This window comes from Coturnix japonica, chromosome 1, assembly GCF_054131305.1.
Source record: "Coturnix japonica strain WE chromosome 1, WE-NBRP24, whole genome shotgun sequence".
In the NCBI taxonomy this organism is placed as follows: domain Eukaryota; kingdom Metazoa; phylum Chordata; class Aves; order Galliformes; family Phasianidae; genus Coturnix; species Coturnix japonica.
This window is the reverse complement of record NC_140663.1, coordinates 24,116,556-24,135,132: the sequence shown is the minus strand read 5'-3', so window position 1 is coordinate 24,135,132 and position 18,577 is coordinate 24,116,556. Positions and strand designations below refer to the sequence as shown.

The 18,577-nt window shown below is 37.5% G+C and overlaps 1 protein-coding gene across 7 annotated transcripts in view; it reads right to left on the bottom strand.

Moving 5' to 3' along the window:
* Positions 1 to 18,577, bottom strand: part of DOCK4 (dedicator of cytokinesis 4) — a 232,705-nt gene that overhangs the window by 145,835 nt on the left and 68,293 nt on the right. For all 7 annotated transcript variants that reach the window (XM_015854079.2, XM_015854108.2, XM_015854097.2 and 4 more), the window contains exons 2-6: positions 9,861 to 9,944; positions 9,052 to 9,092; positions 6,167 to 6,222; positions 4,216 to 4,312; positions 289 to 437 (exon numbers count right to left, since the gene is read on the bottom strand). In XM_015854079.2, coding sequence (XP_015709565.2) covers positions 289 to 437; positions 4,216 to 4,312; positions 6,167 to 6,222; positions 9,052 to 9,092; positions 9,861 to 9,944 — 427 coding nt within the window. The remainder of the gene's footprint in view (positions 1 to 288; positions 438 to 4,215; positions 4,313 to 6,166; positions 6,223 to 9,051; positions 9,093 to 9,860; positions 9,945 to 18,577) is intronic.

Sequence of the window (18,577 nt, the reverse complement as noted above, 5' to 3'; positions counted from 1 at the left end):
TTCCACCATAATATCTGCAGTTCACTTGCAGGTCGTACCAGTGCTGTGTAAAATAAATTGAAGCAAGTATGTTTCTTTAGAGGAAAGAAAAAAGAAAGGAAAAGCTGTAAGCCATTTTTCACTGCTAAAACACGGTGGACAGAAAAAGAATGAAGGAAAAAAACCCATAAAGAAAAGTGACATCTGTCAGAAATTTGTTCCATATTTCAACATTTTATATTGATATTATAAAAAAACTGATATTATAATGAAATTACACTGTTTTCTTCTACAATTATAGCTACTCACTCATTGCCCCAGTCCAGACGAGCAGTGATGTGTCGCTTCACATCCTTCATTCGATCATGGGTGAGGTGGCCAACCAGGACTTGCCTTCTGAGGTCTAGGATTTCATTCATTATATGCCATAGTCGGTGAAAGAGATCCCCCTCATTTCTCTGTGAGATAAATAAAGAATTGCATCTACACCAACTGACAGTCCTAATGACTACAGATGTGGTATGGAAATCAATACCCTTCCATCCTTATTGCCTTACTTAGTCATGATCCTCTTCCTCCCTCTAATGCTGTGACCTCTTTACCTGTATATATGCATGACATATGCATAAAATCATTTCAGAACTTGTCATAGGTAATGCCTTTGCACTGTCCACACTCCAAAATTTCACTGAAACTCCTAACACCAGTCTGATTTACACAGTCTGATTTATATGGCAGATATGACAAAGATTCAATAAAAATTGTTGAATGTCACAGCACTGTTTTATTCTGAAAGCATTTTCATTATATGTTGTTTCATCACAACTGGAACTGTGTCAGTGTAAATCAAGACCATCTGAACTCACACACATAAGGGAATCAAAAGGGAATAGCTCCCAGAATTTAAACTCTGAATCACACTGCATTGAAGTTCTTTATCTCTTTCATGGGCATAAATGCACACACTATGGACTAACTGCAAATAAATAGATTCATGTAGACAGAAAACTCCCCCAGACAGTTCTGCTTCATCTAACTGTGAAATAGAAGATATTACATGAATATGAATAAAACACATCCTCCTACCCTAATCACATACCAGTTAATGACATAAACCATTTCCCACCATGGTTTCCTCCCCAACAGCAGAAGTTCTTTTAACTCTTTCTTCACTTTAGGCAGTTCTACTTAATATAATTTTTTCTAAGAAACTGTAGATTGAGGAAATTATTGCAACCTCCATTAAGTGACATATAAAAAAAAAACAAAACAAAACAAAACAAAACAAAAAAAAAACACTGAAAATTCAGATTTGTTCTGCTTATTTTTTCTAAAAACAAATAACACAAAAAAGTAACCACCCTAAGCCACTCATTTCCCTTTTACTTCTTCCTAAGAAAGAAAAAATGACATAAAACTAAATTTCAGCTATTACTGCTAGATAATTGCCATGAAAGCTAAAATTCACTTGGAAGCATCATTATTCTCTGTCAGCACACTTTATTTTCCATGAGCTCTGAAAAACACTGCTGTGTGACAAATTTGCCTTTTTTATTTCACATTCATTCACTTCATAAGCTCACTAAAATAAGCACTGGTTTATTGTTTCTTTTGGCTGTCTGGGAAAAAAAAAAGGAAAATCAGTGTGTTTTGAACACACAATAATAACAGCAGTGAAGAAAAAGGTTGCTGAAAAAGAGTCAGCTTCAGTAAGAACAACAGAATGTATGAACTTACAACAAAAGAGGTCACACAAATAGAGGCTTAAAGCAAGAAACTGAAAAAGTCTTTATGAGAGCGTTACATAGGCTGAGTGCTCATGCTCACAGTTTTCCATTATTTACAGAGATTTCATCTTTCATTAAAAAGAAAACCAATCAAATAATCACTAATTCATGTGTATCTTTGTTTTTGATATGCAATGATAAGCTCTACTGAGGTAAAATATTTAGCAGAACACAAGAGACATGCTAGTGTTTTACAACAACACTAAGCTCAAAATAACGTTTTCAAGGCAGCATCCTTTTTTCCAAAGGTTTAGCGTTTGTCTGAGTTTCTTACATCTCAGAGCACTGAGAGGCCCTGCAAGCAAATGTGCCTCCTTTATAGATTTGGTTCTCCACTGAAGCAGATTGCGATTTTGCTCCTTTTCCACTAATATCCTTCCTCACATGTAAGCACAGAAAGCAATTACACTTAGATGTGCTTAAGACAGTTAGGAAAAAAACTTCCCATTGTAATCTGAAGAAATTTCAACATAGTTTAGAAGTTCACCTCAGAAACAGTTCATACTGCTTAACTTTTAAGCTTGACTGTCAAGTCTAATTTAATACTGTACAACACTGAATTCAACATGATTTTTTAGGTTCTTTCAGGAAAGCTTTCGCTAAGCAAACTAGTCACTGTACCAATTGCAGGCTTCAGAAGTGTCACCTGGTTCTGAATAGTCTCTCTGAACACAATCCCTACAACCATCACTCAGCCGGAAGCAGTCCAGCTGCTTCTGAATCATCCTGACTTACGGCCTTCATTACATGACAGAGGCAGGCCCTCTACAAGTAGAGCGCAGAAGATAGCTAAGCTTCTCACAGCTGAAGTCATAATCATCAGTTCAGCAAGGAGCTTAGACCAGGGCTTGGAGGTCTGAACTATAAGGAGATGCAAGGAAACCACGGGGATACAAGGGAAAAGGTTTCAGTTCCATCTGCTATGTGCACACGGTGTCAAGTCTAAGCCATGGTTAGGATTCAGTGTAGCAGATCAGAAGGTGAAATGTTAAGAACCAAAGACGATCACAATGCAAATCACAATTTAGTAAGTTTAAATGGAGGCAACACTTGAAATATTTCGTTTCAGTCTTCAAAGACAATTCCACAGGGAAAGTTAAAAAAGAAAAAAGAAAACAAACAAACCCAAAACAAACAAGTGAAGAGAGGAAACAGAAGGAGGTATGAGATAGAGAATTGATGATAATTATTATCAGTTAGATTTTAAGGATTAAAAAAAAAAACTGAAAAGATGCATAATGCTGAGAGAAGACTAAATTTCAGGCCAGATAGAGAGATTAAGTATTAAAGAGTTTTATATGTGTTTTAAGTATACCAAAACCAAATAATTTCTATCCATAGTGGCAGCCAATTAAATGATGCAAATGGTAGAACTTTTCACAATGAAGAACAAACTAAGTTCAGAGAGGGACCTTCTGTAAGCAGTAGTAATAGAATTTGTAAGACAAGTGCAAATAAAATATGAAAATGTATACAAAGGAAGAAATTAAAGGGACTGTATATATTGATTGCCACAGAGCACCTTAAACGTGATTTCAGTCAAACAAGGGTGACAAAACAAACAGAACTGATGATGTCAAGAAGAAAAAGAAAAGAACCAGAACCACAACACATCCAGATAAGGAAAATAAGAGAACTGAGAAACATGGGACTTCTGTTGCAGATGCATGAAGTGCAAGACAAAGTACTAGATGCCACTTCAGAAGTGTGTAACTGCTAGGCCCAAAATTAGCTCATTACTGTTAGTCAAGAATGACTTCTGGATTCCCTTGTCAGTGAGTACTCAACAGCTGGCATCCTGTCAACTCTCCGTCATATACAAGAGACCCTGGTCAAGTAAAATGGACATGACTTGGTACTCCTGAATGTGTAGATGTAAGACAATGAGTATGAATCAAATCAACTGGCTTACAGACTTTCTGTAACTGAAAATTTAATGTTGTTTATACAACACTTTGCCTGAGAATGCAGTTCTTTTTTATATTGCATACGTTTATTAATAATGTTTTCTAAGTCTTTTATTTATTTATTTTTTCTTCTTCTTCTTCTCTTTGCATACATATATTCTGGTCACTCAACCACTAAGAAGATCATTTTCTCTTGATTAAAGTACCAGAACTGCTATTATAATTGATAGGTATGATAATACTAGTCGATAAGATCAACATCTCATTTCCACATTTAATTATTTTTTAAGTTATATTAAAATAAGAATTGTAGATTCTTTGCCTTATTTATTGGGTCAGGGTGAGCAGTAAACCACAAAAGATGAGTTTAAAAAAATAGAAAAGCAATCATCAAATAAATCCAACAGAAAAGAGATTCACAAATTGTCCACTACCTCTAATTATCTTTTTCCTTTCTTTCACGCAGGAGAAGCTATATTTTAACAACATATCTGGTCTTTTGAGCTGGTATTCAATAAAAGCAACTTATTCGAAGTACTTGCCACATAGAGTTGTTTCCACATCGTTCCCCAGTCTCTTAAAGTTGTTGTCATCTCTGTAATAACAGAATCTTCTGTTGGAATAACCATTTCAAATTGTCTGAAACATGCAGAGGAACACATGGTATTACATAAGCATTACAAATCACAGTACAGCTACTAACATAAAGAGTTCCCCCTGCCAACAGCAACGTCAATTAAATTACAAGAGAGTTCCTTCAACTCACAAGACTTTTTATTTATACATTTTCTTTAATCCTCATGGAAAGTACTGGTCCTAGAGAAGCCAAGGCAAGCATTTTACCATGAGATAAGCACATCAAACATTACTTTTATGTCAAAGTAATTCCCATGGTTTTCAAAGGATTTCAAAATGATCTTGCCACTTTAGCTTAGACAGCAAATCAGCGACTGCTGCCACACTTTTTAAACACATCTGTTTATAGAAATAAGACAGAGAATGTCATTTTTTCACCTGAACATGTATATTAAACTTGAAAATAAAATTGGTACAGTTTGAGTGAGTTCCTGACTCTTCAGTGCTCAAATAAAAAAACCTAAGTTGGCTTGATCAAGACTAAAGTCTAAATCATGCCATCACTGCTATCACTTTGTTTTTACTCAGTACAATTTGAAAGTCTGCACGCATGCCCAAATTACCTTTCTCATGATATAATTTCTCTTTCACCAAGTTAACATAACTATGTGTGAGCCCCCAGCCCTGTACACCTGAACAAGAAACACTGACTACAGAAGAAAATACAGACAAATAAGACTGACCTCCCTGCAAATGTTATCATGGTGTCTGTTAAGAAAAAAAGATTATTCTATGCTTAAGCTTTGTTGACAGTTTACAGCAATTTTATTTCACTGAACCTTCAGTTTAATCTACAGTCACTTTCAAAGGAGAAATGATCCTAGGGTATAATAAACCATGGGTACACTGAACTCTATAGCAAACAACTCTTTTTAGCACCTTTGCAATTCTCATTTTCACACGTGTGAATGAGACTTTAAATATTTATTTAAATATATAAAACAGTTTTCAAGGTTCATTTTTCCCAGTAAGTAAACACTGACATACACACTCATCCAAGCATCCAAAAGTCATCCACACCTGTTTTTTAGGCATCCATCTAATTTGATAATAAATGCTTTTATTTAAAGAGGTCTTAAACCATTACATAAATGTGAACACTCCCAAATTACATAAAACTTTGGAAAAGACCGTGTTAACATCACTGCCAAGTGTGATTTTTTAAAAGTGATACTTTCAAAGTATTACATTTCCAAAAAAAAATCACTCTATTTTACTCAGAACATTTTAGTTTCAGAAAACTTTGTACTAATTTTAATCAATTGTTCCTTTTTCTTTTTTTCTTTTTTTAACTCTTCTAAAGATGAAATGAGATCAGTCATGATTAAGAATAGATATTTGCTTTTCATCATCTGAAGGAAGGCAGTAAGGGTAAGAACATCTCTATTCTTTTACAGTTTTGGTGAAAACTTTTGCCACTGACTTGATACTTAATCTTATCATTTGTTTCTGTAAAATGTCAGCTGTCTGCCATGGTACAGCTGATGTCTTTAAAGAAAACAACTACTAATGTTAAACAAATGCTGCTGTGCAGAATAATTTCTAATAAGGGCAATAACTTTTGTTGTAAACCAAACTTAACAACAGGCACTGAAGTTGTGATTGTTTTCTCTTTACTCTAGACAACACAGACTGATATTCCCAGCTGTACTGCATGTTCTTCAAGCATACAACACACTGATTTTATTACCGTGCAGAAGCACCATGTTAGCTAAGGACAGCCATTTCAAGTATTCCAGCCAAAAGCTTAAGATGAAATATTATAATGAAATCACCACTCCTTGCCAGATTCACCAATGATCTTTGGTGTAAGTAAATTACCATGTTTAATTATCTGAATCCCAAAATTTCACCTACCCTTTGTTCTTAACGCATGCATTTTTCAAGTGGATGTAGTTGGATGGAAAGATACCCTGAAAAACAGAATAGGTTAGGTAAAAACAACCAAAAATTTCCCTTTAGTGAGTTTGGAGAATAATCTTGAAGCACCATTTAATGTGCAAATACATGCTGAATTAGAAGTCCTCCAAATAATTACCAACAAACATACACAAAAAAGAACTCAATATACACTCAGTACAGATCTAAAGAAAAGAAAAGTGCCTTTAGTAGAGTTTTAGTCTTCCAATATTTAAGAAAATTAGAAGATAAACTTCTAAAGCGTTTTTTAGATTGCTTGACAGCTCATTTATCCTAAATAACTTGTTAATATTCCCTCTGAGAAATTTGTTACCAATAGGATCTTAACAAGATCTCTTCACTACAGATTTGAAAAATAAATGAAGTTAATGAATTTCAACAAAAATAAATAAAAATAAATTAATAAATACAACTTTATTTGGGAGTTACTGTGCCATGCAGAGAACCTGAAAGGTGCAGTAGCTGCACACCCAAGATCCTCAGCCTCAGTGTTCAGACAGGAGTGGTACCTTGCCAGTTAGCTAAGTGTTCTCCACTGTTCTTTTGCAGGGATAAGTGTCACAGCACCTACACCAAGCTAACCTTCATTAATCATAATGGTAAACAAAATTAAGCAATTCAGCTTCTATATTCTGGCTTAGAACATAATACACTACTGCTAGCTACACAATGCAGCAAAGGAAAATATAACCATGCCCTTCCTTATAACAAGTCCCACTACATACAGCTTTCCACTGTGAAGGTGCCCTATTTTCTTATAACACAAACCACTACTAGACCTTTGAAAAAAAGGCATCTACTGTGTAATATCAGCTGTCCTTGAGAATGCTCCTTCCCCCGTGTAGTGTGAAGTAGTTCAGGAGAGCATGCAGGAGAGCATCTCCCAAGGACAGTAAGACGTGTAGCTTTGGCATTTGTAACAATGTGCCAGAAATCAGGACGGTGCATACACAGGGGTACTGCAGACCAGCTGCCACAGATAATTTCTCTGAGCATCCAAGCTGATGGAATAACAACGGGAGAGTCTTCACAGAGCAATACCAATAACAAGCTGACTTACAAGGTGCTCTTATTTTACTTTTGGAGAGGCTCTCTTCAAAACTCCAGTTCAGAAAACTGTTTGCCTTCCTTTTTTTCTATGAATGTGGAAATCATCTATCTCATTTCCTCACACATCAAGTCATGTTTAGAAAACCTATTCATAACTTCTATCAACACATTTGACAGACCACAAAGAAACTGTGACAGCAAACATGTGGTGAGAACTGCAACAAAAGACACAGAAGATGTGATAAATACCAACTGCTCGTGTCTTATAAATCAAATCGTAATATTTATCAATGAGGTCAAGGTAGTAAACATCAGGTTAGACACTGCTTAGATTTATTTCTCACACTGACCTTCCACTTAAAGCAAAGCAAATTTATGTGAGCAGAGACTGAAAGCTTAAGGATAAGGAACTGGTGACTTGTATGAGAGGATCTCCTAGAAACTTCTGAAATTTATATATTATATGCCCTAGTTTGCAGCTGAAGAGGCTTGCAAATGAAGAAAAAAAAAGAAAAAAAAAAGAAAAAAGAAATAGGAGATAAGCTGACAATGTGAATTAAAGGAAAAACAAGTGATTTCAGTAGTGTGCTGAAGGAAAAGAAGTCTTGAAATGGTTTCCCGTATGAAAAACTAACACTTTATACTGACTGTCAACAGGAAAGTAAGTAAACAGAAAAGACGGTTAAGACAGGAAAATCTAAGACACTAGGAGATGAACAAATGCTGAAGAAAGCAAGTGTATGACTATCATACTATTTCACGTCTGAATGCAACAAAAACCAAACAGTGAAGTCTATCAGCTATACTCCCATGGAAATCAAAGACTACACAACAAGGAAAAAAAAAACAAAATGCATTATACATGGAAACAGACAATTTTTTTTTTCAACTGATACTCCACATACAGCTCCAGTGGCTGTTGTGAACTAATATATGCCATCAAGAAAATAGGCATAGTTTAATTAATTAACTTTTCTAACATTATTTACAGTTTCCAATCTTGGTAGTCTTTTCCCAGTTCTGGGCTCCCCAGTACAAAAAAGACAGGGATCTCTTGGAAAGAGTCCAGTGGAGGGCCACAAAAATGGTGAAGGGCCTGGAGCACCTCTCCTATGAAGAAAGGCAAAGTGAACCGAGTCTGTTTAGCCTTGAGAAAAAAAGACTGAGGGGGGACCTGATCCAGGTCTATAAATATCTGAGGTGTGGGAGGCAAATTGGTGACACCAGACTCTTTTCAGCAGTGTGTGGAGACAGGACAAGGGGAAACAGCCAGAAACTGGAGCATAGTTAGTTCTGCACGAATGTGTGCAAGAACTTCTTTATGGTGAGGGTGACGGAGCACTGGAACAGGCTGCCCAGGGAGGTGGTGGAGTCTCCTTCTCTGGAGATATTCAAGACCTGCCTGGACGCCGACCTGTGTGATGTGGTGTAGGGAACCTCCTTTGGCAGGGGGGTTGGGCTCAATGATCTCTGGAGGTCCCTTCCAACCCCTACAGTTCTGTGATTCTGTGATTTAACTTAGCTTCTAAAAATCAGATTAAAATAAAAATTTGTCTGAGCCTTGGATTTGTAAAGTCATCCAAATGCACAAGAGCCTTTGAGAAGTGTAATCATTGTCGAAATCTAATTCATGCAATATCAAAAATACACTTAACACTAAGCTCCAGATTTATTTTAAGGGTAAATATCATCTACTTACATGGAGACTATAAGCTTTCAAAAAAAGTAAATACTCATTATTGCCAAAGTGCAAAACCGTAATTGATCTTTACCTTAATATTTGGGTTTTTTAAGGCAAATCCTCTGTACCATCCTGTGAAGAAAGAACATTTTTGTTTTTCAAATTATGCAAGTCATTTCCATATGTAAAACAGATTCCATTTTTCCTTTTGGACAGATACAACTATGCAGTGATGTCCGACTGCACTCATCTAGAGTACTTTCCACATAATGAGAGGCAATTTGTTTAAACCAGCACATATTAAGATGACTTAATTCACAGTAATTTTCAGGAATTATTATTTTACCCTATATCCCTGACTGTTTCTGGTAATGCAACCCAGATATATTTTGCACTAGACAGAAAGTCTAATGCAAAAGAGGAAATAGATTCATACTCATATACTAAACATTTACAAATCATTTTTGGACTTCATAATCCAAATGTATTGACTGCATTACTATACAAGATTCATAGCATACCCAGTTCAAACTGATAGATCCTATGCCTTTCATAGGAACATTTCTTACAAGATTAAAAGTATATCACCCCAAAATTAAAAATAAATAAATAAATAAATAAATAGATAGATAAATAAACAACAAAGGCACACCTATTTAATGAATGAATAAAAAATCCTTTGGAAAAGATCTTAAAGATCATCAAGTCCAATTGCAACCTAACCTTACTGCCCTAACTCTTAACAACCCACCACTAAACCATGGCCCTGAGCACCACATTCTTTTTATATTGATGACTTCAAAAATTTGTTCAGTTAAGAAAACGAATGAGTAGAAGTGGTGTTCAAATCAACACTATAGGAACCTTTGTTACCAGTGGATGTCCAGCCAGTGAACTCACCATCGCACTTCTCCAGTATCTGAACCGTGTCTCCAATCTCCAGGGAGAGGCCATGTGGAACTGTTCCTCGAAAACCAGCTATTACTGAAAAAGACAGAAAGTTTTGATTATTTGTATGTTTAAAATATAAAGCAGGATTCCTTGTTAATAAAATTCATATACTAGCAGGGAAAGTTAAGAACAGAAGGAGTTGAAGAAAGAGTCAGAGGTTAAGCCACTGTTATGAACAGAATATTTAAAACACAGGACTCATATAAAAGAAAGAAACAGACCCACTGTGCATGAATGGAAAGCTTGTACTGGAGAAGGCTGTCAGCTAGTCTGTTACTCTTAACTACCCTCAAGGACAGAAACTGTTTTATTCCAAATGTTCCCGCTACCAGATAGCTGACCTCAGACGTCTGCAAGCAGGGAGTGCCAATATTTTGGTTGCCATCTGTACCACCAGCATGTCTCAAAAGGCAAGACTTATTTCTCGGTAGTTTAATGGGTGTTGTAGATCCAACACTCCATATAATAATCCCAGTTGAGGAAAGGTTCAGGGACTGCAGAACAGCAAAACATGCTAAAGCGGGTTGCTTTTAAGAACCCACTGGCATGCAATGCTCTGCCCACAGCCTTGCTGGCCAGAAAAGATGAGCCTGCATGGGCATGACCTTGGGCTGGAGAAACAAAGCACCCACCAGAGCAGTGACCTTTCCAAATACTTAAAGGAATCCAGATTTAAGTTTTACACTGTAAGCACTAAAAAAGAATCTCTTTTTGTTCTTCTCAGAACCAACACATAATACCTCAAAACTGCCCAGAAAACTCCTTCCCTCAATTGCTAAAAACTGATTGACATGCCAGATGTCAATTCAGCCATTCAACCCAATGTTTACTACAGCTGAAATTCTGAATTAAAAAGCTGCCTCACTCAGGCCAAGACACTAAGCAACAGTGATTTTGATTCTCTGAATTGCAATATCACTTATAAGTTTAATTTTGAACTTGACTAGGAAAATGGCTTTCTAACTATCAAAGGGGTGTGATGCGGCAAACCACTTGGTGACCTGACAGAAGTCTTGCTGCTGTCCACTATCTACAAACACCGACAGGAAAACACAAATCTCACAGTGATATGAAAAACAACTCAGGGCTATAAAAACAAATCTTTGCATGTAAAAGCGAAAAAGGAAGCCTGTCGGTGCAGCTGTGCTAAGTAAGCAACTACTCTTACACCAAAGGAAATGCAACATTTGAAGCCACAAAAATCCTTTTAGCCTCTGGTCTTCTGGCTGGAATCTCCCCCACCACAGGCAGTGACCGCACTCAGGCTCAACACAGAGGCAGCCTCCTGCCCATGTCACACTGCTCCTAAAGCAGCAGCAGCAGCAGTTTGCTGTCAGAGACCACAGAAATCTAAAATTCCTTTGTGAATCCTTGCCAGAAAGCTCAAGCTTTTCAGACTAAGACAATGGGATATGTTCTATAACACAGGATGGCACGTTACAAAACATGCAGCAGTTCAAAACAAAAATGCTTCATTTGGATGGTATGACAATTTTGACAGCCTGTGTGAAATTTGTTTCATTAATAACTGTAAGTAATGGCAACTAGACAAATTTCCCACTGCACAGGTGGAAATAAAAGCTACTAAAAACCAACATTATCTCCCCTCAAGCTCTATGAGGCATCACTTTTTCTTAATTTAATACCACAGAAATAAATTACTTCAGCTGTAAAATCAGCAGGAAGTTTTAAAAGTCCTTCACATGCTGTGATAGATTTAAGAGCATAAATCTTGTCCTCGGGTGTACACACAAGTTTTACTTGACTTTGCTGAAACGGCGCACATGCCTATTTCCTACGATGTTTCAGTTCTCTGAAGCGCTGTCAGTGCTTGGCAGTATGTAAGGCTAAACACTCCATGCAAATTTTGAAGACAAATTACTTCCTTCACTTCTAAAACAAAGTACATTTTTTGTCAAATACACTCCAGCATTTATCAGACATTACTGAATCACCCTTGCCCACTACCCAGTCTTTATTCACCCCTTTGGAAAAGCCCTGTGAGACTACGCGCCTGGTCAGCACCAAAGAGTCTGATATGTGAGCAGAACTTGCAGCAACAAGACTTCCTTTTTCCAAGGCATGTGCAATCAATGATCTACATTCAGTTTAGTGCTACACATACTCTCCAAAAAAACAAAAACAGAGTACCCAAAGATATGCACACTGAAATAAAAAGCACTGCCCTGAGTCACAGAATCAAAGAACTGTGGGAGTTGGATCTCTGGAGATCATTGGATCCAACTAAAGCAGGTTCTGTACAGTAGGTTGCACAGGAAAGCATCCAGGTAGGTTCTGTAGGTTCTCTAGAGAAGGAGACTTAGCAGCCCCCCTGGGCAGCCTGTGCCAGTGCTCTGTTTTCCTCACAGTAAAGAAGTTCTTCCTCATATTCAGACAGAACTCCCTGTGTTCCATATTGTGCCCCTTGTTCACACTCAGGGAACCACCAAAAAAAGCATGGCCTCATCCATTTCACATTAGCTCTCTAGATATACTGGCATAATACCTGTAATGAAATAAAAATCTTACAGATCAAGACTGGAATATCTTAACTCAGTGATGGGCAACGTAGGATATGCAAACAGACAGGAAAATTATGATGCCGCCTGTTTATTCAGTGTCCTTCCCCATAAGAAACAGGAGGGTGCAGAGAAAGAAATAATGCAGGACAGCCATCTACACAAGCAATCCTAGTGATCTCCACCACATTGTTGGTGCCACTTGTCAGATGGTGGGGCAAACAGTGAAAAGTGCAGCTCCACTCAGTCAGAAAGATTCCACAGAAAAAAACAGGGATTGGCTTCTCTTCAGCTAAAATAATTATATATAATGCCTTAAAGTGTCAACAGGCAAAGCAAATATTAAGAAGGTAATTTTATTCCTGTTACAACACAAAGAAATTATCCAGGTATCCCCCACCCCAATCAAGTACATAATTTTTTAGGTTTTTTTAATAGTTGCAAGAAAGCATATTCCCACTGAAAATATTTACCTGAGAATTAAGAACTAAAAATTTCCCAATTAATTCTTAGACAAAAATCTAAAAGTGGAAACAGCTTACTAAATATGAATAGATTTGTTTTAAAAAGCTGATTATCAATAAGACATCTACGAATTCCCCCATGGCACTGGAATGCCTGGAGCCATTCCAGTCAGCTTTCCAGTTTCTAAGAAGCAAAAGTGAATTACAAAGTTTGCTTTAATAGCTCCCATATATGCAGCAAATGAAATGAAGAATTTGCAGACCTAGCGTGCAAACAAAATCTTTGTCTTATAGTTGTTAGATGTCTTATTTTTAAATTTTGTGAAAGAATGACAGTAATTTTCCCCTTAAGAGTCAATATCTCTTGTCACACTGTTATGATCCAGCTTTGCTTTGACATCTAGTTTTTATTACTCAGTTACTAGATCAGATACAGATTTTTTTTTATTTATTTATTTTTTTCTCCTTCTCTTTTTGAAAAGAGATTTTTTAAAAAGCCCTTCCAGGACAAAGAAAAAAAAAAAAGATTGAAATCTGACATACGGTAGAAAATAGCCAGAACTCATTTTAGAACACGTATGGAAGACAAAATTAGATCTTGAAATATCCACTAGAAGGATAGCCTGCAGAGTACCAGGACAAAGAAAGAAAGAAAGACACGAGGGCATCACCTGCACCACGAAGGCAGCATATTCGCCACAGGTTTCTGGCAGGAGTCTAACAGAGGTCAGGCTCAAAACAGACAGATTTGTCTCAAGCAACGCCACTCAAGCAAATGAGAAGTGTGCGGTGGAGCAGCAGAGAATGCAAAGTAAGGCTCAGGAACCCACAGATGAATTACTGTGCATAGAGCAAGCAACTCAGGACAGAAAAGATTCCTTGTCTAACTTTCTATTAATCGTGTGCAGAGCTGAGACCAAGACAGGAGGCAGATATCCATGCCTTCTATCTGTGGTATTTATACACATGTAGAATACCAGAAGGATAATAACCAAGCTGTGGAAAGAGGTGGCATCAGTCCTCTCAGAGAAGACCCCAGGGTTCAGCAGCTCAGTTGGGACACAGGGCTATTAGCAAAGCTGCAATATGACTTTGATATGACAAACTTCTTGCTCTTTCCTCCAATGGACACACCATTCCACAGTGAGAACCTATGGATCAGAAGCACGTGCACCCAAATGCATTAATGTCAACATAGGACCAGAAGGTCTTATAATTTGCATTTCAAGCACAGGAACAGCAATCGATGTTCCCTTCAGTGACCTCTCAGCCATCAGAGAAGGAGGAAATGTTTAACTCAAGAATAAAACTTAATGGGAGGATGTGTTCTCTGCCAACAACACAACACCCAACTTGGCACTGTTAAATATATTCTGGCTGCCAAAGGCTACTCAGAATGGGAAAACAAGATAACAACACAGGACACCAAAACCCAGTTCACTTAAGTGGTAAAATTATAGTGAGATCTATAATGACATACAACATTAAAGCAGCTCCAGGGTCAACATTCATATGGTATTGCAGGTACATTGAAACTCAAATTATGAAAGAACTCATTTACTTGTGAGCATGGAAGAAGGAGTTGGTCATCTCACAGTGGTCCTTGCTTTGGGATTAAGTTACTTCTCTGTGACTAACTGCTCAAAATAATCAAAAAAAATGCTAATGTTTCCTTAATATCCTTCTCCATAAAAAACACAACAGAAAGTCAGTTCAGTCAGGAATGTGATTAGAGATATTACAAGATGTTCTTTTGAGGAGCTTCACTTTTTCACTATAAGGACATGTGTGAGCAACTGGGAAGAGGTTTCTAACCCTTACGTACACACCAGAGCACTGCTCCAATTAGGAAAAAAAGGAAGAATCTGATGGTGTTCATATTCAAATTCTCAAAGAAATTTTGTCTTTCCTTTCTGTCATTATCTAAATTACTGCCTATCTATGCTCCCTGTTGGGCAGCTTTGCACATGCAGGTCCCCAGCCTACGAACAGATCAATCCAAGGCCAAGATCTTTATGCTTAAATCAGTTCTTTTGCGTAGGAACCTTCTGTTCTCCTGCAGCCTGTATAGCATTGCTGCTCTGACATACAGAGCTCAGCAGCAGGAAGGAAGGCACAGGCATGCTGCAGCTTCTGAGTGCAGCCACGCGGGCACAGCCCAAACTTAATGGCACCGGCACAGCAGGGGGGACATGCCAGCAACCACCAGGCTGGACACATGGAGCACAGCTGTACACTGGGACATCAGGTGACACAAATGAGTCCTTCAACTGAAGAAAGTGGGGGGAAGCGGAAAGGGATAGAAAAACACAAGTTGCTTTAATAATTACTTGGCCACACTGTGCATGCTTGATGGGGGAATAAAAACCAGACTCCAGATCAATGTCCTAAACGTGATGTCCCAGCTATTAGAATGCATACAAACCTCACAGAAACATAAAAAACGCACTGCAAAATAAATGATGTGGAAGGTGGGAGCACAGTGTCAGAGGAACTGGTTGTGACAGGGAGCAAGATGTGATGACAGAAAAGGGATCGATTGGCTGGTAGCAGGGCTGGGCAGCCCATTTCAAAGCTTTGCTCGAGGATGCATTCTTAAAATGTTTATGCCTGAAATGACTGGAGACCTGCATATAAGAACTAATGAGGCAGACACTGTTGTTTCTTTCCCCCTAACAGATGACCAGGAGCTATTATTGATTCCAGATATTATCTGTTATAATTGAAATCAGGTCCCCTCAGTGGCAAATGTAATTTTTAAGCTTTTTGTACTGAACTTTAAATGCCATTGTTTCACCAAATTCAGTTTCAGGTAGGGCATCTCAAAGGGGTTATTTTCTATTTAAAAAGAAAAGAAAAAAAAATCAGAAAAGCTGTACAGAATTATATTGGGGAGCTTTAAGCCTTAAAAAGACACTGGGAGTTCATTTGAGATAATAACTTACTGCTGTCTATTTTTACTATGACTAAAAGTTAAGCTTTTTTCAGTGAATGTGTGTAACCAGGCTTTGAATGCGCTGCAATGGTCGTACCCACAAATTCCCCTGACAGTGAGCTTTCCAACTTAAACGTGATTCAGAAAAACAAACAAACCAACGACAGAACACGACAAAATATCTTCCTTTTATTTGATACCTGCCGCTTAAGATTTCATTTCACACCACTCTGTTCTTACAGGAAAGTTTGAACAAGTATTCTCTAGTCACCCTCTCTGCATCTTTCTCCAAAGCATTCCTTAGCGGTTCCTATTCCAAGATGAAGTTTTTTCTCCTCAAAAGAAGCTGAAATATCTCTTTAGATTTCAAAACAGGCAGAATTTTTACAGACATTAACATACACAGGAGTACAGCCTTGCTAATGCAGAATGTACAAGGCCATCACAGGCGCTCATTGTTGCCTACATATGAATTGATCTGGATGGAGTGCCACAGAAGCACGGCTACATGCTCATGCTTCTAATACAGGGGTTAATTCAGGCATCTGTTCAGTAATGCATTCTTCTGCCTACAGACACCCTAGGAGGCTTGCTGTTAACCAAAAACAAGCTAATAAAGACAGTGACAGAAAAGCAGAGGGAAAGGGGGGGATTAAAAAAAATAAATCAATCTAATCTCTCTTCAATAAAGACAATATATAGTGTTAGCCATAGTAACAGAAGTGATCCTTAAATATCCTGCAGGACACTGAGGACAAGGACCCTCAGATTTATTCTGAAATGGAAGGATGTGAGCTCTCTCCCCTCCCCATGCATCAGAACTAGAAGGACCAAACACACAGCTCAGAGGATGACAGCCCAGGACTCCTGAGCCACATGTGAACATTTCAAGTGCAGCACTGACCCATTCTTAAAGAGACAAGTTGTGTGGCATATTTCTAACAGCTATTTATGCAAATACTTCAAGGCACTTCAAAAATCATCAAAAATGTTTGTATCAATGTCCAAGCTTTGAAAATGTAAGAAGAATCACCAACCTTTCCATATGTTTATTCTTTGCTTGTCCAAAATACAAATACAAACCATACCAAATGCCTGAAATGCACAAAGAACAGAGAGCTGCAGTAGAAAGCACTCCACCCTGTTCTGGTCTCATCGTCTGAATTCAGCAAGGTAATCACTTTCAAATCCCTGATGACTAAGCTGCCAAAAACCACAGGACTGTTCTAACACAGATAAACAGTTTAGTGTGCCTGTCTGAACCTTTGTCAAGCTCTTCTCATTCTGCAGCTCAGCTTCAGGGAGAACTTTATAACCTGTTCGTTAACAGATCTCCCAATATTTGCAAAACCCTTCACACTCCACCTCCTTTGGGTACCCTACCTAGTAATCAAACACTGTACATTGGGAGTGTTAGAAGAAACAACTGATGGCTTCCTGGTACATCAGCTGCCATTAAGAATGGTTACACATCTAAACACAGCAGGGATAATTCAGGATGTACCACTGGGTCTCTATCCTTGCAGGTATGAGATTTCAATAATTGTTTTTCTTCTCCAGTCAGAGAGTTAAGCATTTCTTTAAATACTGCCTCTCACTACATCTACAAATTGCTCAAAGCAATTTCATGACTTGCATTAGTTCTGGAAAAGGTAATTTAAAAGTGAAAAGAAAATAAAAGTAGCAGTAGTAGTAGAAGAAAATAAAAGGTTTTACACATCTAGAAAACATATCTAGTGTACATTTAATAGATGACAGTGATCCTGAATAGATGATGCAGCCCCTCACTATCAATTTGTTGTAGAGTTTCTTTCACTTCAGTAGAGGAATTTCAATACAAAAGCTGTCTGAAGCATCACAGTAGAAGGCGAGGTAAACTCAGTACCATCAAGTATAGATTTCATGCTTTCAATCATTGTAATAAAGCAGCTAAGCTACACACCAGCTGGACTCACAATTCAATAATGCAGAGCTATGGATGCTGTATTGATAAACCAAGGTTGCCGTCATGAACAAGAAGCACCATTTTCCTTCATTACTCCGAAACATCAACAACTTAAAAATCCAGGTGATACAAAGGAGAACGTGTAGGAAAAGTAAATTATGTTAAGATGACATCATCCATGAGGACAAAATTCTACAGGTAAAAAATATAGTTACTATGACTTTTATCATGACTAAGTATTTCTGAAGTACAAAGTCTTTCAAATGACTATCTTTACACTTTGTTAAATAATTGCCTTAACTTTTAATAGCATGGCCAGGCAGAAGAGTTACTGCAACTTTAACTCAAAAAAAAAAGTCTTTGGGTTTTGTCCAGACCTTCTGGGGAACTGAGATTTCTGATTAAAATCAAACTAGCGACCCAATTTATTCATTTATTTTTATTTTTTTAATCTTCCTGCCAGCGTCAGATACAGAAAAGATGGGAGAATGATGTATGACAGCATAAGCCCAAGTGCATTTGAGGTCATGTCATCACAGGAAACAGGTTTCAGTGCCTCGTTAAAGCAATGATGGTGCTCAGAAAAGCCTCTCAAAATTTAAATTCATAAGATTTAAAGTTGCACGTGATTTTCAGTTCAGATCCATGGTGATATTTCTTGCATATCCAAAAAAAAGACAGCAGAAATGGAATGGAGAAACTGGATGTCTCACATAATTAGAGACACAGGAAATATTTTCCATAAAGCTTCTCTCTCTCTGTTTTCAAATAACGCTAATACATGTTTATTTCAATAAACACAC